Source organism: Lissotriton vulgaris, chromosome 12 (genome assembly GCF_964263255.1).
Source record: "Lissotriton vulgaris chromosome 12, aLisVul1.2, whole genome shotgun sequence".
Lineage (NCBI taxonomy): Eukaryota > Metazoa > Chordata > Amphibia > Caudata > Salamandridae > Lissotriton > Lissotriton vulgaris.
Genome location: NC_141700.1, coordinates 549,609,282 through 549,634,789, shown reverse-complemented (window position 1 = coordinate 549,634,789; position 25,508 = coordinate 549,609,282). Strand labels below are relative to the sequence as shown.

Sequence of the window (25,508 nt, the reverse complement as noted above, 5' to 3'; positions counted from 1 at the left end):
TACAAGCGCTATATAAATGCAAACCTTTTTCCCTTTTCTACCCCTCCCCAACCCTTCTCAATCCAAATAACTGACTAACATATCCACCACTCAAATTAATTTCATGTTTCACCATACTTATTCAGCACTAATCCTTATGGGTTCCAGAGTATCGTGTTACTTGCCAAAAAAGCGCTTCAAAACCAGATCGGGGTAGCAAGCGCTATATAAATGCAAACCTCTTACCCTCTTCTATCCCGCCACCTACCCTTCTCTATCCAAATAACTGAATAACATATCCACCACTCAAATTAGTTTATATTTCACTATTCTAATTTTCAACACTAATCCTTTATGGTTTCCGGAGTAGAGTGCTACTAGCCATAAAAGCGCTTCAACACCCATCTGGGGTAACAGGTGCTATGTGAATGCAATCCTTTCTTCTCCCTCTATCCCTCCGCTATCCTTCTCACTCCAAATAACTGACTAATATCCACCACTCAAATTACTTTCATGCTTCACCATACTAATTCACAACTAATCCTTTATGGGTTTCTGGAGTAGCGAGCTTCAACACCCCATCAGGGGTAACAAGTTCTATATAAATACAAACCTTTTTTCCTCTTCTATCCTTCTGCTATCCTTCCGAATCCAAATAAATGACTAACCTATCCACCACTTAAAATTTACTTGTATGTTTCACTATACTAATTCAGCACTAATCCTCTATGGGTCCCGGAGTAGCGTGCACTTCAAAGCTTCGTCTGGGGTAGTAAGCGCTGTACAAATGCAATTACAATACAATGCAATACAACCAACCCTTTGCACCAAGTCATCAGGCTCCTCTGTTCTCGGTTCAGCAAACTTCTCAGTCCACTTCTTATTTTGGTCCATCGAATCTAAAGTACTGGCATCAGGGGTGCCACCTAAATGCTGTGTTTAGGGGTGTTACAGGGAGTGTCAGGTAATAGCCAATGGGCTACCTACCTTTAGGGTGACTACACTCTCTATATGACCACTTCCTCTGGGAAGTAGGTATAACCCTGACCTAGAGGACCTAATTCCACCAAAAACCAAAATGGTGGAAGTTTCCTAGTCGTGTTCACTTCAGGTAGCCCACCTTTTGGTGGTAATAGCCTGAGGGTGAACACACCTCCTGACTAGCTAATTTTTCCACTCGTCCTGGTGCCAAATGGACCCTGGGTAGGCGGTGGCGTTTCCCCTGTCTGGATAAAGCCACAGTTGCATATCACAGGCGGTGGAGGTCTTTTGAAGCCTCCTGCCTTAATATGCAGATTACTAGTCACCCAGCTTGAAGGCGGTGACAACACCAACTGCCAGAGCAGGCTTTGTTTCTGACCTCTGAAAGCATGGGCTCTCACCTCCAGTGAGTCAGAAACATGTCTGTGGCTGCAGGCTGGACAGGATCAGTCATCCAACACACTAGAGACTGGTAGGTTTTCAGGCAGTACCTCTAAGGTACCCTCTGAGTGCATGTAATAATAAATCCATCTCTGTAATTATCGTGGGTTTATAATATGAGGTGTTTGATACCAAACATCATAGGTTTCAGTGAAGCCATTATGTAGCTTGGAAACTCGTTTTGACCAGTGCCCCGGATGTACCTTAAGATGGCTTTCCTGTTCACTTGTACGGTCAGTAGTTGAACTGGCCAGCACAGGGGGTTATCTGCTCAGGGAGATATGCCCTCACAAGTAATGTAATGCACCCTGCATTAGGGCTGTAAGGCCTGCTGTAGGGGTGAATTACAAATATTACATGCAGTGTTGGGAGACATGGCACACAGGGTGTGCCCCATCTTGTGTTTGTACTTTTTAGAGTACCTTGTCATGCAGCCTGCAGTGGCAGTCTGCATGGGTTTGGTGCTGGGTCCCTTAGCGTGGCACAATATAGGCTGCAGATCTTTAGGACCCTCTTTAGTAAATATGCCCTAGGTACCAGGGATACCACTTACAAGTGGCTTACAGATGGTCTAAAAGCCTGGTCAGTTGAGGCAAAAAGTGTGGCGGGGGGAGGGGGGCAACTGCAACAAAATCCCAGTTTCCTACACTTAAGACCTTCACTATCAGTGAGTGACACTACAAATGAGTGACATATTTCCAATGTAGCATGCAAAATCGTAAATCCTGATCTATTGCTCTGATCTTATTTGTAATGCAAAAAGAACAATTGATGGACAGAATGTTAAACAATGGCAAATATTTACCCCAGTACAGAGATCTGGGCCTAAATCCATCGTTTTTTGCTCCCCATGCCATTCCAGTTTAAACCTAGCCATATGCAAGTCAGGCTTGACCCTGTTTCCCATGTGAACAGTCCATCCAGAACTGCCCAAGAAGGTTCTCCCTGGACTGGAAAAAAGTATCCTGGGACCGGTTTTGAGGTTTCACCCCTCATCAGCCAGGCTAGCTTTACTCCAGTGGCATGGAGAGCACAGGACCCACATCTGGACATACCATCCCAGTCGGGTGATTAATACAAAAAGAACAGTTGATAGACCGAATGTTCACCCCAGTACAGAGATCTGGGCCTAAATCCATAGTTTTTTGCTCCCCATGACATTCCAGTTTAAACCCAGCCATATGCAAATCAGTCTTGACACTGTTCCCCATGGGAACAGTCCAGCCCGAACTGTCAGGCCAGGTTCTCCCTGCCCTAAACTGGAAACAATCATCCTGGGACAGGTTTCAAGGTTTCCGTCCATCATCTGTATGTCTTTTGCCTTCTCGCCCTATGTGTGCCGGGTATGCTCAGACGTGGGTCACTTACTCACTTTGCCACTGGATTCAAGCTAGCCTTGCTGATGAGGGGTGTTACCCCGAAAGGGGCCCCAGGATTCTTGTATCCGGTTCAGGGAAGTCCTGGCTTGGCAGTTTGGGCTGGACTGTTGCCATGGGGCACAGGGTCAAGACTGATTTGCATATAGCTGGGTCTCAACTGAGGTGGCAAAGTGAGCTAAAGAAAGATGATGGATTCAACCCACATTTGTGACTGGGGGTGAGTGTTTGAAAAGTTTCAGTGCTCCGTCCATCATCTCCTTGTGTTTGCTTTGATGAGAGGTAATGCCCCGAAACCGGTCCCAGGATGCTTGTTTCCGGTACAGGAAGGACCTGGCTTGGCAGTTTGGGCTGGACTGTTCCCATGAGTCACAGGTTCAAGACTGATTTGCATATGGCTGGGTCTAAACTGGGTTGGCACAGTGAGCAGAAAACGATGGATTTAACCCAGATATCTTGACTGGGGGTGGATGTTTGATTTGCTCTGCATTCCGTTCATCGTCTTTTGCTGATCTTATTTCTAAAGCCAGCCTGTAATGTTGATATCTGTTTTTCTGCAATTCAATCTTGCAACCTCTCCAAAGCTTGATTGCAAAACACTTTCTGTACATTATCTAATAGGGTTATCAGTCTAAAGTTAGCTGGATCATCTTTTGACCCTTTTTACATATCTGTTTACTCACAGCTGCTCTCCACCAAGGGGGCATCTCTGATCCAGTCAAGATTGTGTTGGTAAGTAACTTTTTGTAGGAGGCCCATACTGTATCCTTGGAGTGGAACAAATGCCCTGGAATCTTATCCGGGTCTGGGGCCTTGATTTTCCTCAAGCTTTCTATGAGTTTCCTATTCAGTACATCTTAACTTATCTTTATGCACTATGTTGCATGGAAAAAGATACCAGCTAATGATGAATTGGAAGTTTCAGTCAGAAAAGGTAGACTGTACAGAGCGCAAAAATATGTGACCAAGCCCGGCACGTTAATATAAATCTCTGTTCATTTGAATTTTTTTTATTTTTATTTTTTATTTTTTTTAAAGTTTGATTATTTTATTGCAAGGAAATACAGCAAAGCATTATAATAAACAACACACAAAAAACTATTAAAAAAAAGAAGAGCAGAGTGTCATCAAAAAAAGAAAATCAAATTATATGATACATTTTTAACAGAAAACAGTTTGGAATAACAACTATAGAGTACATAAAATTAAATCAAATCCACTCGGCAATTGGTGCCCATATTTTTTCCCCCATGATTCTTTTTTTAACCCCCTTGAGCTTATAGATAGCAGATTCCATATTAAACATAAATAATAATTTTTCCCTCCACATAAAGAACGTGGGGGGATCTTGACTAATCCATTCTTTGGTGATACAAGATCTAATTGCGGCCATACATAAAAATAGAAAATAAGAGATTGGTCTAGGCCGAGTAGTAGTGTGGTCTATACCAAGCAATACTAATTCATTAGTTAACTTTATATTACATTTCAAAATAATAGACAAAAAATTTTCAATTTGTTGAAACAGCAATGATAATTTAGGACAAAAAAAGAACATATGCAATTCATCGGCTGCGTACAATCCGCATCGGCTGCAATTCGTGCCTGCCGATGTACTCCATTTAACTACTTTTTTAGGAGTATAATAAAGGCTGTGGATACACATGAAGTGTTGGGATTTCATCATCCCGGTTATAAGACATTCAGCAGCCATTCTTATTGACAATAAAATATCCACATCTACTATGCCTAGACTGTTGGCCCATTTAATCTGGCATTGGCCTAAATCATCCCCAAATTCCTGCATTAGACTTGAATATATAGCACCTATTCGAGGTTTTCTTTGTAAAAGCTCTAATAAAGAATTTTTAATCGGTGGAATTGCGGGATGGCCCTGTAAGAAGCTACGAAGTTGTAGGTATTTAAAAAAATCATTTCTTCCCACAGAAAAATTGGTCATTAAATCCTGAAACGAAATCATTTGCTCATTACAAAATAAATCACCCAGATGCTTTATTCCCTTCTGCTGCCACCTAAACATAATTAAATCATAAAAAATTTCCGGAAATAGCTCCATTGATATAAGAGGAGTATAGAAATGTAATTTCGCTAATTTAATATGTTTTCGAATTTTCTGCCAGACTCCAAAAGCTGATTTCAGAATCTTATATTTGGTTTTTTTGTGATAGCTGGGTTCTACTATTCTCAAAAAGCTACCCTTAACTTTCTCACCCAGAATCATTTGGTAAATTGATGGGGTCTGGCATTCTGCAAGTTCAATTCTTTCACCCAAAATTAGAGGGCCAATGTATTGTAAGACAGCAAAAAAGTAATAAAAAAGAAAATACGGTACGTTCCATCCGCCACATTCCTTGCTAAGAATCATTTTTTTAGCAGCTTTTCTATGGCGTTTATAGCCCCAAAGAAAGCGAAATATGGTTCTTTCTAAATTTTTGAAAGAGTGTAGATGGAAATCCAGAGGAATTGTGCGGAATAAGTATAAAACCTTTGGTAGAACCAGCATTTTTAAGATGTTGGTTCGGCCATAGAGGGACAACCGTAAATGATCAAGACGCTGTAATAAAGTGTTGATTTGGGTGATAATAGGGTATAAGTTGCGCTCTGGTATTTTTTCTATAGGTAGCGAGATTTTATTTCCTAAATAAGTGACTTCTAAAGTAGTGGGGATATTAGCTGGTGGGTTTTCTCCGGAGCACAAAACTTGAGTCTTTTCCAAATTAAGTTTATAACCCGAGAAGAGCCCGAACTGTTTAGCAATCTGATCAATAATAGGTAAGGCTGTTTGGACATCTGCTGTAGTAATCACAATATCGTCGGCATAAGCAAGGACTCGGTAGTTAATATTGGCTAAATATATGGGTTTGATATTAACTTCTGAAAAAAAACGATTAATTAAGGGATCAATATAGAAAGCAAAAAGTAAAGGAGAACAGGGACATCCCTGACGGGTACCCCTGGAGATTGATAAAGGTGAAGATAATTGTCCATTGATTCGAATGTATGCTTTTGGGGTAATATACAAAGTTTTCAAAGCTTTAATGATCCCCTGACCTAATCCCTTCCTGAGCAGAATTTCCCAAAGATAATCCCAAGCAACCCGGTCAAAAGCTTTTTCAGCGTCTAAGAATACGAGTCCAATATTAGACCGAGTTGCTTGGGACCAATCCAAGAAGGAGATCACACGTCGAATGTGATCCGCGGTGTCTCTAGCTGGGATAAAACCATGTTGGTATTTAGAGACTAGAGGGGAAATAATATTAGAAAGTATAACCGCTAAAATTTTAGAAAACATTTTGCTATCAGAATTTATAAGTGAAATAGGACGAAAAGATGAGGGCAATAAAGGAGGTTTTCCTTTTTTAAGAAACACCGTAATAATAGAATCGTGCCATGATTGGGGGGAGTTACCTTGCTGTGCATTTAAACATAAATCCAATAATTCTGCTTTCAATACATTCCTAAAAAGTTTATAAAATTCTAACGGAATGGCGTCAGGTCCTGCAGCTTTTCCTGAAGCTAGGGACATTAGGGAGAGTTCGATCTCCTCCCAGGTAAATGGCAGATCTAGTTTCTCCTTCTCTTTATTGGATAGAATAGTATTCAATACTGGATGGATAAACTGATTGATCTGGTCTAAACAATCAGGACGATCATCATCCGTATATAATTGGGAATAGAAATTTCTGAAAACTCTCAGAATATCTTCCAATTTACTAACTGTTATCCCTAGATGGTTATCTATTTTATTGATACTAGCAAAAGCTGCTTTCTGCCTTGCCCTCTTTGCCAAAATTAAGCCCGAATTCTCTCCAACTTCATATAACTCTGTCCTAAATGCAGAGACTTGTTGTGCAAGTTTCGTAGCATATCGTTGGTAAATCGTATTTTTTAGAGCTGCTAATTTCTTTATAATAGTTTCCGTAGGTAATCCTCGCTTACATGACTGCATAAGTTGAACCTCTAAAGATCTAAGATTTTTAAGTTCAGAAGTTACCTGGTTTCGGGTCTCTTTTTGTTTACTCAAAGAATAACTAAGTGTTTCACCCCGAACCCCGCATTTGAAAGCATCCCAAACTATTTCTGATAATGCAGTGCCTTTATTATTAAGAAAAAATTCCGAAATCCACACGTTCATACGATCAACATAAACTGGGTCAAACAGTAGTTTGTGGTCAAAAGACCATGAGCGGGTAGTATTAACCATATTCAGTGCAAACTTGAGTATTAACGGATTATGGTCTGAGATAACTTTTGGAAGGACCTCAAATTCTATTTGAGCTAAATCATCATATAAGCCCTTATATACAAAAAAATAATCTAATCTAAAAAATCTTTGGTGCGGTGCAGAAAAAAAAGTGTGTCCAAACATACCTCCTCGCTTCTCATGGCCTACGTCAGTTAGTCTGTACTCTTCGATGATCCCTTTAAGTGCTGTAAATACCTTCTTTTTCCTACCCTTGTATGGAATCCTACTATGAATATCAAATGTTTCTTCCAAATGTAGATTAAAATCTCCACAAAAAATAATATTGGGTGACCATTGTGCCAGCTCTACACTTAAAAAATCAAGTGCACCAGAATCATCCAATATAGATCCATACAAGGAACATATAGTAACTACCAAACCTCCAACTTTAAGTTCTGCAATCACCCACCGTCCAGATAAATCCTCTTTAACTCTTTTAACTTCCCCCATTCCACGCCTCTTGAGTATTGCAACCCCACGTGTTGTGGCACCCTGACGAGAGCATCCTACCACTTCCAACCCAAGATCTCTTAGGGTCCCTCTATTGGACCAAGCAATATGGGTCTCTTGAATGCAAACTACATCCACCCGCATAGTTGATAGCATCTGGGCCATTATACCTCTTTTTCTTTTATCATTCAAACCACATACATTGATAGAGTATATTGACAATTTAGCCATTATAAAATATTTTTGAGTGAACTAGACTAACCACACACATATGAGCAACAACTGCCGAAATTCGATATCTACCAAGAATGAATCTTAAACAAAAGACAAGTACATGTTTCAGCTGTATGAACTTGCACCCCAAAAGAAAAAATTCTTCCCACCCACCCACCCCTTGGTACCCCCCCACCCCTCCCTTCCCCCACCACCCCCCCACCAGAAGCGTAAGGGCTATTGCCCTCATTGATGGAATGTGAGTATCAGCTGTGAGTTCCATCCGGGTCTGACCCTCCTGACAAAAATAGCAAAAAGAAAATACAGTGCATCTGGAGCTATAAAAAAAACAGCAAGTTAAGTATCAAGACATATTGCTAAGGGGGTCAGCCTATTCAAACTAACTGCAATGTTGAACAAAACCTCGTTCCTCTAACATTTTACTACATAATCTCTAAGTATTGTTGCGCTTTTATCTCCGATACAAAAAATATGGTTCTTCCTTTATGCACAACTTTGAGTTTAGCAGGGTTAAGTAAGAAGGTTTGACCCCCCTTAGCTTGCATTGGTGCCATAAGCTGTTTTAGTCTCCAACGTTGTTGAACAGTTGCAGCACAGAAATCTGGTCTCACAAAAAATTTGTGCCCCAAGCCTTTTCTAGGTTTAGAAGGTCTTGCCAAATCATAAAGAATCTCACGGAGAAGATAGTTCTGCACACAGATGAGAATAGCTCTTAAATGTTTGTTCCTCCCTTCCTGGTCTGTTTTTTGGTTAAATGGGAACCGATGGGCTCTTATAATTTCCTTATCCCAGTCCCATCCAGTGAGATCCTGAAAAGCATCCGCAAACAAGTCTATTACAAAACGTCGAGTATCTCTCCCTTCTGATTTTTCTCCAACTCCCAAAATGCGCAGATTATTGCGCCGAGCGCGGTTCTCTAAATCGGTTAGCTTCCAGTCCACATCTTGCCTAGTACTGTCCAAGTCTTTAATTGAGTTCTTTTGTAGCGTTAACTCATCCTCAACCGCTGATATACGTGTCTCAGTCTCTTGCACTCTAATATTAGTGTCCGTACTAGACTTGGCCAATCGTCGAACAACATTTTGAAGTTTGCGTACTGCTCCCTGAGTCCGAAGACCCTCTGCCTTGGTTTCTTCTCTGTGAGTTAGAATCATACGATACATTGAGGCCTGTAACTTGTATATGGACTTTAAAGTGATCTCCTCAGTCTCTTCTAATAGCTCAGGAATTTCAGAATTTTCATGATTGTGTTCATTATTTACATCAGCCCCATCCCATTGAGGTTGATTCATTGCTGTTAAATTCTCCTTAGCCCTTTCCTCTATGACCTTACGGACTGTATTTGAAGCTCCTTCATTAGTCAGAAAGTCAGGGCGAGCATATCTTCCTCTGTGATTTGATTACACTCCTCCGCCCAATCTTTTGCCTGAGGATGCTCCTCATTTAGGAGCTCCTCCTCAAGATCACCTTCTGATGTAACTGATAAATCAGACATTGAAAAGAATTGGCCCCCAGACTCTACAGATTCTGCATCATGTTGTTGTTGTAAGTCGTTTGGTCTAGGTGAAACTCTAACTCCCTCTACAGCAAGGCAAAGCTCAGATACTGCATCATTGTCGTTGACTTCCCCTCTTATACCAGCATCTTCATCAACAGGAGCTATAACAGCATCATTTTTAGCTAATTAGTTCAAATTGATTTTATCGGGGTTAGAGCGTGCTGTAACCTTTGATGGGGTCAATTCAATTGTAGAGCCTTTATTGGGGATATTTATAGGCTTTTTCTTGAATAACTCAGGTATTGTGGGCTCTTTAGAAACTCCATTTGTTTGTAAATTGCGGTTTTCTGGGTCTGCTGTATTGCTAGTGCTAGTGTTTGGAGCATTTGCAGAATTCACAACATTTGTGGAGTTGACTGAGTTAGAGGTATTTTTTTTGGTTACTCTGCCTTTGGGAGCCATGTTTAAGTGAATAGTGATATATCCCAAACAGTATGCCAAAAGAAAAAAGAATTGGAAGAATAGGAGGAGTCTTTCCTAATCTTTCCTAGTCACTTAAATCACCTCTGAGAGTTCTGAGAGTTCGATACTTTCTGACTTTGCTGGATATTCAATGAAAGTTTTCAAGCACCACAATATTGCAAATTCAGAAAAAAAAGATATCTTTCACCACTCACCAAGGTGTCTTTATCCGAGCGTTGTAGCAGAAAGAGGAAAACTGTTACAATTGTTTGTTCAAACACCGCTGACGACGCCTTTAATCGCGTCTTAAAACTTAAATTTAAACAATGTAACTGAAGCGCCGGCAGTATCCTTCAGGGTGGAATTGCAACAATATAGCACCGCCAGCCGTTTGCTCAAGCACCGCTGACGTCTTTCCTCGGATCTTTGAACTTAGCAATGTAGCAAAAAGCACCGGCAGAATCCTTCAGGGCGGAATTGTTACAATGTTCCACCGTCAGCACAGACGCCCACGCTGCCTCCTCCACCCGTCTCACAGCAATTCACTCGGCTTGCCTCGCCTTGCAGCAAACTGAAGTTTTGCGATAAGCTGTGACTGGGACGCCGTGATTAAGGCAAATTAAAGCACCGCGGACGCTCAAACCGGGGAAAAGAATCGGCTTCAGTCCTGCAACTCGGACCAGCAGCCCGGATTCACACAAACGCTACCAAAGAACAGAGCGACCTTTTCTCCTGCATAACCTCCAACACTCGGCTCACAGATGGGCGGCAGCCGGCGCCACGCTCCACGCTCACGCCAGGCTGGGTCAGATCCCCGGAGAGAACACGAGCAGCTCCTCACACGGCTGCAGTAGCGGCCGCCATCTTGCTTCCAAGTCATTTGAAATTTTAAACGCTGCCTGGACAATGATGTACTAAAACGAACAATTAATATTGTTTCGGGCAGCCTTCATAAGATCCGTCCCAGTTCTGTATAGACATGGACACTGTCAATCTATAATGCTTCTTGGCCTCTCTAACTGCTAGTCTACATTGAGATTTAACAGCAGAGATCAATTTGGTCTTGATCTTTTTGCAATCCTTGTTAAACCAAGGTACTTTTGTGTAAGGCCTGTCTAAACGTATCCTGCTGCCCATACAAAAGAGGTCCTTCAAAATCTGAAATACTTTCTGGTTTATATATCAATAATTGAAATTTGACCAACTTCTAACTCTGTATAAGGACTTAATTCAGTTACGTACGTCTTTAAATATCAGACAACATCCCTGTTTGATGTTAATATTTGGCCATTTTCTTGGCTTCTGATTATTCCCAACTACTTGCGTGATATTATTTATAGTCATGACCATACCATTTAAAGGCATATTTTCAGAGGCAAATCAAAGGCACTGTGATCAGGGTCTTCTCTCTGTACGATAACCTTATCCTGAAGTAGAAGTCATCATTTCTAATTTCAATTATGTAGTCGATCCAACTGCAATAAGTACCACACTTATACGTGTAAGCCCTTTTAATATCAGAAGGTGATCTCCCATTACAAGTATGTAACGTGTAAGAGATTGTTAAAGAAGCCAGTTGAAATGCTGCTACTGGCCATTTTGTAATAGGTTTAGCTTCAATAGCTGGTATACCCAGCGCCTCATCCCCTAGTTCGTTTAAAGTAGACCCACACTTAAACGGTTTATATGCAAGAGTAAAATCCCCACCAATTATGATTAGATAGATGTCTAATATTAGTAGTTTTAAAATTGTCTTCCAAGATGAAGAGAGTAGTAGACTCTTGATTTCCAGCTGTAGAATGATTGTAAACATTATAAATACTTATGATTGTCCCACTATTTAAGTACAACTTACAACCAATATTTCGGGGCATAGTATATCTAACTTGCAAATTTTGCAGTTAAGTGAAATCTTAACCCATATAAATAATCCTCCAGCCCAATGGTCTGCCAGCAGACTACGCACAAGCTTAAATACTAAACAATAAAAAAATCCTATACCATGAAGTAGTAGACCTTGTTTCCTGGAAAATGCAAATATGATATACGTTTATAAATTCCTCACCCGGCAGGTCAATAATTGTTGTCTTCAGCCCCGCCAAATTCCAGGAAAGTACACACAACTGAGTATCAGCCAGACTAGTCATTGCTGTATGTAAAATGGTTGAATTGCTTAGTTTGAAATATGCATCAAAAGGCCATCTGTAATTCTTTTTTTAAATTCACAGTGTAGTTGAAACTCCTGCATGTGCTGAGCCTTTTCCTTCATGTGCTGCTTTAATAAAATTTTGTAGGTCAGGTATTTGGTGTTTTGACACTAAGGGGCTGATCTTGTCACATAAAAAGTAGTTGTGCCTCTCTGGAAAGCCAGCTGTGGAGGCTTCTATTTGTTGTGATGCTGCCTTTCTGAGTGTATTTCATGGTCAGTCTATTTTTGCAACCAGGTTCCGCCTGCTTCTTTAAGTCAGGTCACGTGTGGCATTAGGGTGCTAAGTCAACTTTGTGACAGCCTCACTTGGTGAATACAAAAGTGCATGGGAGCTCAAATACATACGGAAATGGTCAAAGGATCCAGACCACAGAATGATGGATTAATGGATTACCATCAAACAGACTTGGTGATCAGTCATATCATTTGGCCATCCACCAGTAAGAGTGGCAGGTCCCTTGATCATAGAGACCGAGCGCCACAAAACCACTCAATGGTACTGGATCCAGTCCACAAAATACTGTGAACAAACTACTGATGGCTGATCATTGATGGCATGAATAGACATACAGTGCAACAAACAAATGTGTAAGTGGTGAGTTAAAATAGAATGATGTGTCCTAAAAACTAACACTTTAATCAATAACAGGGCACATCCCCTAATTAAAAACTAGAACAGTGCAAACGACAGTATGACCAAATATCTGTCGGAATAAAGGGCCAACATGTTTCTGCCTAACAGGCACCAAGTCCTACGGCTTTCATCAGGGCCTCTGCTCTCAAAAATGTTGCTACTGCCTCAAAAATGAAGGGATATGTAATTGTGTAAAAAATAACAATACGTGATATATAAAGGTTGGAAAAAGGTACAACCTGTACCAACCCTGTCACGTTACTCCTCCATGCCAATGGACATTAGTGGACAGCCAGTTTGACAGGGGACTGGACCTCACCTCACCTGGACCGTGCTCAGGTATACGAGGCCCGCTCTATGAGTCGGTGCCACCAAACACTCTGAGGCTTGGGGGAGGCTCAGACGAGTGTTTGGTGGCACCATCCTAGCACTGTCCCCTCAATAAATAATAATGAGCTCCACTCTGTCCACAGAAACAATAATACAAATCTAGTTACATAAACAATAGCAGTCTTATGAATGAGTAGGGTTACTATGAGTAAGCAGGAACAGCCTTGAAAGTAGCAAAAGGCTTGCTTCAGAGATCTTCAAGAACAGCATGCCATTGTAAAGAATCAGTGCACATTTAGCTTCATGCGATGTCAATAAGAAATTAAAAAGTGGCCATTCCAAAATACAAGATGGAGTCGAAGTCTACTTGAGGCCGAGTTCGGCATATTTCAAGAAAACCTAGTTCTCTACATTGCAGCATTCTTGTTTCAAATGCAAAATGTTCATATTACTAAGTAAATATGAGTTAGCTATAAAATGTAATTTATAAAGTGCATTTCTACTCCTGGAAGGCGTGTCCCAGCGCTAAAAGGTCAGAGTCAGCTGAAGCGAAGCAGACACATGGTTAACGTATCTAAAATGCCAAGTCTTGAGATTTTTCTGGAACAAAGATTCTGACATGGATTGCTTCAACTGCAGAGTAATAAAGTTACAGAGCTTGTTTGCAAGAAAGCTAAAAGATCGTCCACCGAAACAAGCCTTCTCAATGCTGGGTACCTGCTATAACAGTGCTTCTGAGGACCTCCGACATCTCCTAGGAGAATAAGGCGCAAGAAGAGAATGGCTGGAACATTCTTCCGAGAGATCCTATAGCAAAAAAATAGGGCTTTGAAAGAAAGGCGCTTCTCCACCGGAAACCAATGCAGTTTGTGAAGTGCTGCGCCCGTAGATGCTCGCTTAGGGAGGTTAAGCTATAGGCGTGCCGCCAAGTTCTGAACCCGCTGGAGTCTTTTAATCCTAGCCTGAGAGGCCCCCAGATGGAGGATGTTCCAATAGTCCAGACGGTAGAATACAAAAGTTTGAATCACGGTCTTCTGGGCAGGAGATAGTAAGAGATGAATAAAGCTTTTGAGGGATTTAATGATACCAACACACTTGCCGACTCAGGCTGTGATTTGATTGTCAAACACAAGTTTGCTCTCAAACAGAAATCCCAAGTTTTTAACCTTGGATTGAGGCTGCGGGAAGGAACCCAGACACTCTGGCCCCCAAGCTGGAGACCATATCTAAAGCTGCCTGCCTAGGACCAGGTCCTCCGTCTTATCTGCATTTAACTTCAGGCAGTTGAGGTCCATCCATTGGGACTCGTCCAACAACAAGCCCTCTACGAGTCAGCAGAGTTCTGATACAAGGTGACAATGAGCTTGGTTTCGTCAGCATTTGATATTATTTTAAAGCCATCCCGCACAATAATATCTTACAGGGGGCGAATGTGTTGGGTAAATAAGGTAGGGCTCAACGAAGAGCCCTGTGGGACCCCCTACAACAGAGGAGCCACCTTAGAGCAGAAGGGCTTCTGGAGAACTTGAAAGGTGCAACCAATCAGAAAAGATGCCAACCATTTTAAAGCCTCATGGCTTTGTGGCTTCCGGCTTTGGGGTACTTAGGCCATCATAAAAGAGCTGTTAAGCAGCTCTTTAAATATTGGGAGAAGTTAGATAGCAGCACACTTCAAAATGGCCGGAGCAGCCGGATCTAGAGGAGAACCTGACCTGATTGATGTCATATAGATTTGCAGTTCCTCTTCTTCAATAGGGTTAAACTGAAGCAGACAATGGCTTTCATTGGAAGGCTCAAACCACACATCCAGACAAGGAACATTTCAAGCCGCCTCTGAGAAGGAAGAGTAAATAAAGGCGACTTAGTCAGAAAAAATTCACAAGTGTATCACAGCTGTCCTCCGTTAAAAGGTTTTTTTATCCTTTGACATAGAGAGGCAAGGAATAGTCTGGTTTAACCTGTTTTTGCCTTTTGGCTGTGTAATCCATCCCACAGCCTACTATTTTACCACTGAACAGAGTAGCTCCTCTTGTGGTCCTCAAGATCAAGAGCCAGTCTGCCGCAGCGTTAACACACTTTCACAAGAAAGATCATGCCCTTTTTAGGTCGACGACCGTAAGGCTGCGCTTGCGCAGTCTTCGGTGAGAGATTTAATGTTTTCTAGTATGGGGGCTTGAACCCGCCTCTCTTTTCCATTGGCTGGCTTCCTAAACGGAGGCCAGCCATTGGAGGAGAGGGGTGTCACTCCGTTCAAGCCCCGTCTCTTTCAGATTCGGGGGGCGTGTTTTTTGCGTTCTTTCGACCTGTGACGTCATCCGTCACTCAGAACGCAAAAAACACGCCCGACTCTGAAATTTTCGGAGCTTTGCGGCCACCATTTTGCTGCTCGGTAAAACCAGGAGAGCAGCCTCTACCGAGGACATGAGGTAACTATCCCTTGTCTTGCCTCTGCCACCCTGTTTGTGCCGTTTTTCGTGCCCCTGCCCCCCTGTTTGTGCCGTTTTTCTTGCCTCTGCCACCCTGTTTGTGCCCCTGATTGCACTCATGCACCCAGGCCGTCATAGGAAAACCTCGTCTTACGTGCTGTTTCTTGGATGGGCAGGCCTAGTGGTGAGCCGGGAGCAGGCCGGGTGAGCAGATGTCGTAGTATCACAGATGGCCTGTTCCCTGTGTATTGAATGGTGCGAGGGGAGGAGGTAGTGGTGAGTGAGCTTTTTTATATCTTTTATTTTTTTCACTTTGTTTCTGGGTCACTTAAACGGGTCCTGCTGCCGCTGAGTGCGGGGTCGACACACTGCAGTAATTAATATCTTTGCACCGAGGCCGTTGTAGGAAAACCTCGTCTTACGTGCTGTTTCTTGGATGGGCAGGCCTAGTGGTGAGCCGGGAGCAGGTTGGGCGAGCAGATGTCGTAGTATCACAGATCGCCTGTTCCCTGTGTATTGAATGGTGCAAGGGGGAGGAGGTCGTCGTGAGTGAGCTTTTTTGGGTACATTGTTTTTAAACTGCTTTTTATCACTGGAAATATATATTTAAAGACCATTCAGAATGTGAGTGCTGACGTGCAGCTATGGTCCGGTTCGTACAATGCCTATTGCATGGATCAAAAATCTGTGGGAAATCGGACTCGATCATGAGTCCCAATTCTGTAATTCTTGATATTACTTGCCTTTCCACTTGGTGTCTCTATACGTTTCATTTCAAACTTATTATAAAGCGTTGCACAGCCCCTTGCACGTCAAAGTAACGAGAAATGCAGAATTTAGCAAAAATAAACATACTATGCGATAAGTACTCATTTGATGCTAATATTTATGGTTGGGAGTTAGTTTACATAAATGCAAGTGGCTAGTTTGGTAGGATGTCTCCTCCTCATCAATCCCACAGACCTGCCTGTTGCATTGGCGCGTATTTATTTGAAAGAGAATGACTGTGTCCATGGTACTTAAGTCTTTCTGGCCAGTAAACCCATCCACAAAATAATAGCACTATTTCCTATCTATAAGGTTTGTGAAATCGGCAAGCATAACATTGCTGTGAAATGTTAACGTTTCTAAAGTTGTTTTCTTCACCCGGACAGACCACTATCCCTTTCAGATTGTATGATTTGTATAGTGGCAGTTGACCACTCTAAATGGATGCCCTAACCATAAAGGGAGTGGCTGGGGCCCATGGCAGGTGAATTATGAATTACTGTTGTGCAGTCTTACTAGTGGGTTGTTTTCGCTGGCCCATCATGGGGCACTTCTTATTCTCCAGTCCCTTTTGTTGGAAAACCTAGCAACGGTGTATATTTGTATTGCACCAGCACACTACTCTGGATGCCTCGAAGCAGATTGGAGTATGTGGGTCATGGTCTACAGTAAATCTACTGCATTCAAGTTTTTTAGTAATTTTTTTTTTACGCTGGTTGAAGTCTCGTAAATGCCTTAGACCCTGACTTGCTCTTTATCAGTGTTGACATTTGTATGCATTGATGATGGCTTCGTAGTCCTCAATAAGTCGTTATGAAGACAAAGACTAAACAAGGTAGATTTCTGATTTAAATATTTTCTACAATATGTTATGTCCTAGTAAGGCAAGATTCACTTTACATTGCCCTTCTGAGCAGATAACACACAATGGGCCATTTTCACTTCTACAAACCATTACATCTTACTTGTTTTGGACTGTGAAACTGGGTGTTCTCAGTATAGTCCCTTGCGCTTTTCACTGTATGCAGCTCTGGGGCTAGGAAATAAATTGTGCTCTCACCAGAGACATCCGTGTGTCCCCAGCAGGGTCCGTGCGCTCCCTCCTCTGACAGCTCTCCCAACCTCCGTACTCCACAGGGGCAACATTTCCGCACAGGCCGGCCCTGGGAAACTACACTCGGAGAGTAGACACGTTATCTGGGGTGATCAGCTCCGATAGTAAACCCAGCCTCCACTTCAAGGCGCTAGGAACTGGGCAGTGCTGTATTAATAGCCTTCACAACCACAAGCTCCGGTGCACCACAGCTAGACGTGCACTCATTACAGTCTGGTCCCTCCTCGTCACTCTGTCACCCTGTTGTCACTGTCTCATCTTTCCTGCCCCTTTGTCCATTCACCACAGGCAGCGTTTTATTTTCAAACCACAGAATCCATAAAGCTCCTCTCCACACCCGTCCACTACCATCAAAGAGTAACGTTATGCCAGTGGTGTAACTAAACTTGAGGGGGCCCCCTTGCAAAGTACATGCAGGAAGCCCCCTTCATGGTCCAGGGACAGTCCGGAGCTCTCAGATCAGTGACCCCTCCTCCCAAGCTCGGCATTATTAAAGGTAGAGCTATTGGCATTGCTCATGACATTTTTTTTCATTTTTTTATTTTTCAAAACATAAATAAATGGTATTGTCATTTACAATGGGAATAGGTGAGCATTAGAGAGTAGTAGAGCGTTTTCGCGGACACAAAGCCACACACACACACACACACACACACAGACAGAGCCGCGCACACACACACAGACAGAGCCACGCACACAGACACAGACAGAGCCATGCACACACACACACACACACACAGGCTCTGTCTGTGTGTGTGGCTCTGTGTCCGGGAATATTCTCTACTACTGTCTAATGCTCACCTATTGCCATTGTAAATGACAATACCATTTATTTATGTTTTTTTAAAAAAAGAAAATGAAAAAAAATGTCATGAGCAATGCCAATAGCTCTACCTTTAATAATGCCGAGACCATTGCATTGTAAATGCTTGTTTCCTTCTCTTGCCCACCTGGGCGTCTCAACTTAAATAGCCAATCCTATTGGACTCCAGAGCATGGGCCGACGTAACTGTACTCCCTGCCTGCAACTATTTCTGGTAAGCATAACTATAAATGACTAATAGCTTCATCACAAATGACCAAAGTAGGAAAGTCCAAGGGAAGACCGTCCGAAAGGAAAATGTCTGCCTGGCTGAAATTGCCTACAGAGGAACATCCTGGAATCCAAGGAAAAACACTTTGATGCAGCAGGCTTCATACAACAACCGTAACTGGCTAGAATTGTGAATTAGCTGCGAGGCTCTTTCTCCTCGATACACCAGTGGATGATTACCTTACCTTCTGCCAACAGAACTGCAAGAAAACTGAAATCATTTTTAATTCAAAAGTCTTTTTTTTTTATATATGAGTGTTTGTGGTTTGTGCACTGTGTGCAAATACATGGGGAAAGTGTGCGATTAATGTAATCTGAGACTTAGGAGGAGTGTCGAATTGACTGATTGTTCAGTGTCAGGATGTGATAGTAATTGGTGACAGTACGTGCTCTTAATGTGTAAGCCGGAAACTGCTTTGTTGTACCCTGCGGTAGACATGAACTTCCTAATAGTTTTCTACAGCAGAATGAAGGACTCTGACCTTAACCTTTATGCATCAGTGTATTTTTTGCCGGAACATGGCCTGTCCAGGCGGGATAGAACTGCAGGAGGAGGATGTTGAGGAAGGGGGATGACAATGCTTAGTTGAGTTTTGTTTAGTCATGTCAATCAATCCCTCCAACAATCAGGGAATTGTAAGCGCGCTACTCACCCGTAAGGGTCTCAAGGCGCCAAGGAGGGGGGGCGGTTTTGGGGGATGGGGGGTCCGTAGGTCTGTCTAGCCTAAGAGCCAGGATTTGAGGGTCTTCCTGCAAGTGTTCAAGGGGGCTCGTCTGATGTTTGCCGGTAGCTCGTTCCAGGTCTTGGCTGCAATGTGATGCCAGGGTAGAGGTGAATACACCTACTAATATATACATTGAGCAGGGCTTGGAGGAACAGGAAGTTCTGTTTTGATATGTAATCAGCAGCTCATGAGTAGGAGAGCCTGAAATATAATTGTGATGAGACCTGGCATTTTGTGCAAGCTGGCAATGGAAGTTCGAGCTGTCACTGTAAAGACTTTATTAGCATGTAAACAGTCTTTTAAATTCTTATCATGACACATTTATCTTTCAGAACCTTCCTGATGATGGCATTTATTGGCAAGTCAATTTTGTTCGGTTCCATCAGCACTTTCGAGACCAGGCGATAATCAGTGCTGTGGCCAACAGAATGGACCAGGTACTCCAACATAAAGTGGTGGAAAGCATATTAATTATGTAGTCATTATGGATTGCTTTCTGGTGGCGGGGTTCCATGATGTTTTGTGTGGTAGATGTGCCAGCTAAATCAAATGCTGAGAAGCCAGTGGGAGCAGGTTCAACACTATAGGGGAAATGTAGCCCACGTCATGAGTAGAACTCCTCTGGAAGCTTAATTTAACCAGAATGCTTGTGGATTGGGGAAAAAAAGGCCTTTACAACGCGTGCTGAGCCAAGCGTGCCATTTCCCCGCAAGCGTATCCACGCTTACCTGAACCACGCATCTGCCTTAACCATGCATATGCTTGATTAAGGCAGAAGGCAGTCAAGTGTCCCGATTGACTGGGAAATGAAGAGGAAGCATCGAAACAGGAAGCATCAAATGCGGACAGGTAAGTGGGTCTCAGGCCGGTTGGATGAGGGATGGTGTTTGGGGGGCAGGTATTAGGGCTCAGGGCGGTGTGGGAGTGTAGTTCTTGGAAGGAGGCAGTGTTTTAGGGCTCCGGGGCGGGGAGGGTCGTGGTAGCTTTAAGGGCTGGGGTCAGGTTTGCGGCGAGGTCGGTTTAGGGATGGGGGTCAGTTTTAGAGTTTGGAAAGGTCGGGCAATCCTTTTAAAAGGAGGCAGGGTTTTAGTATTCAGGGAGGGGTAGTTTTAAGGGTTTAGGGTGAAAAGAGGGCAGGGTTTTAAGCTTCTAGTGGGGGATAGTTTTAATGGCAGCGCAGGGTACGTTTTAGTGCTGGGTTTGGGGTCGTTTTTTGGTAGGGGAAGGGTTTTAGGCCTCAGGACGGGGGAGCGCTGGTGGTGGTGCTCTTACCATGCATATTTGTTACCAATCATGCCTTTACAACAAAATTACATGGTAAAGGCATACGTGGTAAAGAAATGCTTGGTTAAGACTCATTTGTGGTTGGGTCTGCGTTGTAGAGGCATGCATGGTTCAGCCATGTGTGCCTCTCTCATACAACCCTGTGGATTGTATGTGGAAAAAAACAAAGCCTTTCCCAGTGCCTTCCCATGGTCAGCTGATCAATGGTATTGACTAGATCAAATAGGAGAATAGTAGTGGTGGCAGTAGTAGTACTATTTCTGGTGCTTTGTGGAACTGTGCTATTGGGTAGTTCTACATACTGTTCCTTCAACCACGTATGTTGCAAACCAATTACATGCAGTGCCTTTTTCTCTAAACTCTGTTTTCTATTGACAAAAGACCAGCAGTGAAATTGTGAGAACCATGCTGAGAATGAGCGAGGTGACGACGACGTCCAATGCTCCGTACACGCAGCCGCTGTCATCAAATGAGGTCAGGAGGTATACACTCAGCTTCATTAAACTGTTAGTAGAGATGTAAGATGGGATGTAAGGTTTTGTTTTGTAGACACTGGAGAAGTTCACTTCAGCTGTTAAAACTCTCTCTTAGATTTTACATGAAATAGAGGGCTCCCAATATTTATTTCTTTTCCACCATCCTACTCAATGAGTTGCTGTAATTTGCCAAGGGGCACTTTGTAGGCTCTCCTTTTCCGAATCAGTGTGTTCCACTCTGTTTTCAGATGTCAAACAAGCCACTTGGAGACTTCTGCGACCCAGTAGCTTGTATATCTAGGCAATGCCCACCCCTTCGATTAGAAAAGGAGTGGTGCTCTCAGGTTTTCCCATTGAGCCTTGGAGTCCAAGGAGGGCATTCCAGCGTTCCCTTTAAACCACATGTTGCAGTAAAACTCATCTGTACATTCACTCTTAAGAAAGCTTCTCTCCTTTTCTGCTTCTCTCCTGCTCCACACGGAACTCTAGCCTCGTCCTACACTTCTCTTTGCTCTTGAAAAACCCCTTTCCTCAGTAATCTCCTTTGTGCATCTTCTCTGTCCCAATGACATCTCCCTTCCACCCTGCCTAGGATTTGGTATCAACCACTGTATGTATGTAAAGCACTCTGGTACCTTATAGCTGGGTAAGCTCTTTATAAATCGCGTAAACATGTACAGCTCGGGCACACAGATCCCTGTCCACTCCTGACAAAATATGTCTAATGTTGACCTGCCTTACTTCAATGTCCCCAGGAGTTTCTGGTTATCATGTACACTCTTTCTGTTCACAGTTAGACTTGCTCTGTTTAGGCACAGAAGAAGCTCAGGTTTGCTTACATGTGTTTTTGAGTGTACTGATGACAGCTGTAAAATATGATCCAGGCTTGTGTGACTATTACTGTGTGTTTCTCTCAACAGATCTTCCGCTCTCTACCAGCAGGATACAATATTTCCAAACAAGTTCTTGACCAGTACCTTTCATTGCTAGCTGATGATCAAGTAAGGAATGAAATACTGCTTCCAAATACTATTGCCTGCTTCTTCCAATTTTCAAACTGCAGTTTGTGAGTCTTGATGTTTAGGAATTATGGGAAATGCGCATTCATCTTGGACACATCAGGATTTAGGAAAGCTCATGCCCTTCTTGGCACTGAAGCCACATTAAAAAAAATATTTTTCCTTTGCAGGTTTCATATAAATTAATTATGCGCCCCTGTGTATTGTCCCAAGGGGGGCATTATTAAGGACAGCAATTTCTCCGATCATACAATGCTTGAACCAATGTATTACAATTGCAAATGATTTATAAGACAAGACCTAACCGCTTTAAAAAAAAAAAAAATATTAGTGATTACTTAACAATAATAACAAACATTATCAAGCATGTTGAGCAGTATACACAAAACAAGAAATCTTTGTACACAACACATCATAGGGTAGTGATCATCAGCTATACAGCACATCAGTATTTCAAAAATAAACCATTTGTGGGGGGCATGGCTAAACGCCGATGGGAATGCCCGCTCGGTAGCTTTGCTCCCGGAGCGTCACTCCCAAACTATCCTGAATTCCTTGGCTCCCGCTGGCCCGATTCTTGCCCTGGTTTCAATGGAATACCGCTGTCGTGCCCAACGATCTCCCAGCCGAGTTTGAGGTGAATTGGCAATGCTGCCCTGTGGGTGTTCTGAGGACCGGGTCCTCCCTGGCTGCTCTGCCGTCAGGGTGCGGCGACACATCAGGCGAACACCACGCAAGACCGCTGCTGCGGCCTGTCCCAGCAAAGCTCCGAGCCTTTTTCGGTAAGGCCCACTGGTGTGCAGAGCTCCGCTCGGTGGCTGGTGGAAGTGACGGGGGCCGAGAGAGTGTTGCAACTGCCCTCGCAGTAAACGTAAGAGCGGGCCAGGGATGGCTCGCGTGTGCTGGCCTGAAGCGGCCCTGAGACCAAAGGACAATCGCCAAAGAGCACGCTGCGGGCGGCCTCCAGATCCTGGGGTGTGCCCCAGGGGCCCCAAAACAAAGCAACGCTGCATATACACGTGGCGCATTCTAAGAGCGGACCGGTTAGACCGGTTGTAGGCACCATTGAACTACCGACCATAGCTGGAGCTTTGTGACCTGGAAAAGGCTATTGAGGCTCCATTGGCCCCCGGCGATGCCAATTAGAGCGGGCCGAGCACGGCTCGCGGGTGTGGGTGTAAAGCGTCCCTGCAGCTAGAGTACAATCTCTGGGGGACACGCTATGGGCGGCCTATTGGTCTGATTGAACATGTTGATGGCCTAAGACCTCGGCAACGCCCCATGTGCACAGTGCCCGGTCCAGGAATATGCTGCTGAGACCTGAAATTGGCACCAAGGGCTGGCCATTCATAGCTGGATATTGAGTCCTGGAGGGAGCTCCTGAGGGGCCCCAGGTGGCCTGAAGCAGGATTGACCCTGCAAGATAAGTCGCTCGATAGCCGGAGTGCGGCAGGGATAAGGAATGTGATTGATCATTGTTGCACCCGACACGCCTCGGAGGTACTGTTGCCCTGAAGGTTCGTGGGACTCCTGTCTCCCTCCAAGATTTGCTGGATACACGGGAGGGGCGAGACGTGGTCCTGACTGCTAAAGAGGACTATATGTGATCCTGCACCGGCCGTCCACAGCTAGGACACGGGGGTGCATGGCCTTCACTGCTGCAACTACAACGTCACAGGTCTTGGCATATACCCCTCTATATAGGGTACCCTCTGCGAAAACCAACAGGCCGGGTGAAAGTTTTCACTGCAGGCGGCGGGGAGCAGCGGGAGTGCCCTGATTCCGGAAAGTGCCAAGGTGACAGGAAAAATGGCATCTGGATGCAATAACCGGACGCCGACCCAAATCAAACTGGAGAAATTCGCATGGCAGAAGCAGCAGGCCGAAGACCGAACAGAGACTACGACCCCAAGTAACGCGACGGAACTCTCAAACAAAGATCTCCTTGAGGCAATCACAGCGATAAGGACCTTCCTCGCGGTGAGAATTGACACAGTGGCCATGGATGTAGCACTGATCCGTGAAGACATGAAGAAAATAGCAGAGAGAGTGGGTACAGTAGAGAACACCACAAACTTGTCACTGACATTGCCCTGCTCAAGAGACAAGTTACCGAGCTACGCTCTTCCCACGAGGCGATGGCCCTACAGTTGGACGATTATGAAGGCAGAATGCAGCAGAACAACATCCACATTATTTGGGTTCCGGAACATGCAGAGGGGCAGGCAGCGGACCTTTTTGTTGATGAACTGATCCTCCAGCATCTACAACCCAGAGGACTCTCCAAATGTTTTACAATTGAACAAGCTCACCGAGTGCCGGGAGGCAGCCCCAGGCCGGGAACGTCCCCTAGACCCCTCCTTGCTCGGGTATTTAACTTTCGAGACAGTGATGTTATTCTTCAAACGCCAAGGGCAGCCCCGTCACTTACCTTCGAGAACAGCAAAATCAATTTTTTTTGCGGACTTCACTTTGCGAGTGCAGAAACAGCGCCTAGCTTCCTGGAGGTGAAACGGGCCCTCCGAGATCAAAAAATTAAATATGCAATGATGTTCCCCGCCAAGCTGAGAGTTCAAGCCAATGGGAGATCATGGTTCTTCACTCGCCCGGATGAAACCTGGGTCTGGCTGGAAGGCCGGCGCAAGGTCGAGAAGAAGGCGAAGAAGGGATTCTCGATGGCAGATGATCACACAGATTGGCGCCAGCAGAGGCGATCCCCTCCACATTCTGACTCAGACTCCCAGGGCACACAAGAGGGTGCTGATCTTGAGATTGGTAAGACTAGATGGGGTTGACTCTGGCCCCTTGAGGCTCTCTGGAACGCTTCTTTATGTGGATTCGGAGACACGATCTCCTGAACATTTACTCACTCTTGGTTTGATTTGGGTGGGAGACGGGGGGAGATCCTGATACATATGTGATGTGACTGGTTCTTGTTCCGGGGATTGTCCTAGTGTTCGAATGGCCTACTCGTGATTTTGACTGATGTGATCGCTCACCATGTTTAACTGTAAGACAGTGGTTGTTTTTCTTCTGGGATTCGCTGCCGCGCTATTCCTGAGACATGGGCGCTGTGGGACGACAGCTGAGAGCCGTTTGGGGCCTCTATATTGTATACTGTTTAGGGGGTGGGGATTGGGCCGGGGGGGGAAGCACCTACTGATTTATTGTTGATGGATTTGGAGTGGGGTAGCTCATGTTCCCTGCAATTGTTTATGGGTGTGCGACAGGAACTCTGCATGTTGGGGGCGGCGGGCATTTCTAGTCCCGTTAAGCAGGGAGGCAGGGTAAGGGAAGAGTTCTCAGAGCTAGGGGCAAGTTTGTGTTTAATCTGTTGGGGGGTTGCAGTGTCTGGTATTTTGCAGCAGGACAAAATGGCAGCTTGTGTATGCACATCTTAGCTGGAATCTATGTTCAGATCGCGGAGGCGGAGTTTCAATGCATTGTCTTCGGCATCGAAGGACTAGAGGTCGCCCAAACAACTGCAGCGGAGGGTTGGTTGCACTATATATTCTCCACGACTGCCATTGTATTAACATCTGATGCAAATGGCGAAAGGTCAGGGACTTAAACTCACTACTTGGCATGTCAATGGGTTGGGAGACAAGATTAGGAGAGGTATTGTGTTACAATATGTCCACTGCCAAGGGCTTGATTTAGTGTTGTTACAAGAAACCCACTTGATTGGTAATTCGTGCATGGCCCTCAATAGGAAGGGTTATCGAATGGTTGCACACTCTAG

At 44.0% G+C, this 25,508-nt stretch overlaps 1 protein-coding gene across 3 annotated transcripts in view; it reads left to right on the top strand.

Moving 5' to 3' along the window:
* POLR3C (RNA polymerase III subunit C) overlaps positions 1 to 25,508 on the top strand; it is a 192,042-nt gene that overhangs the window by 95,447 nt on the left and 71,087 nt on the right. For all 3 annotated transcript variants that reach the window (XM_086945359.1, XM_086945360.1, XM_086945358.1), the window contains exons 6-8: positions 19,320 to 19,424; positions 20,653 to 20,745; positions 21,668 to 21,748. In XM_086945359.1, coding sequence (XP_086801485.1) covers positions 19,320 to 19,424; positions 20,653 to 20,745; positions 21,668 to 21,748 — 279 coding nt within the window. The remainder of the gene's footprint in view (positions 1 to 19,319; positions 19,425 to 20,652; positions 20,746 to 21,667; positions 21,749 to 25,508) is intronic.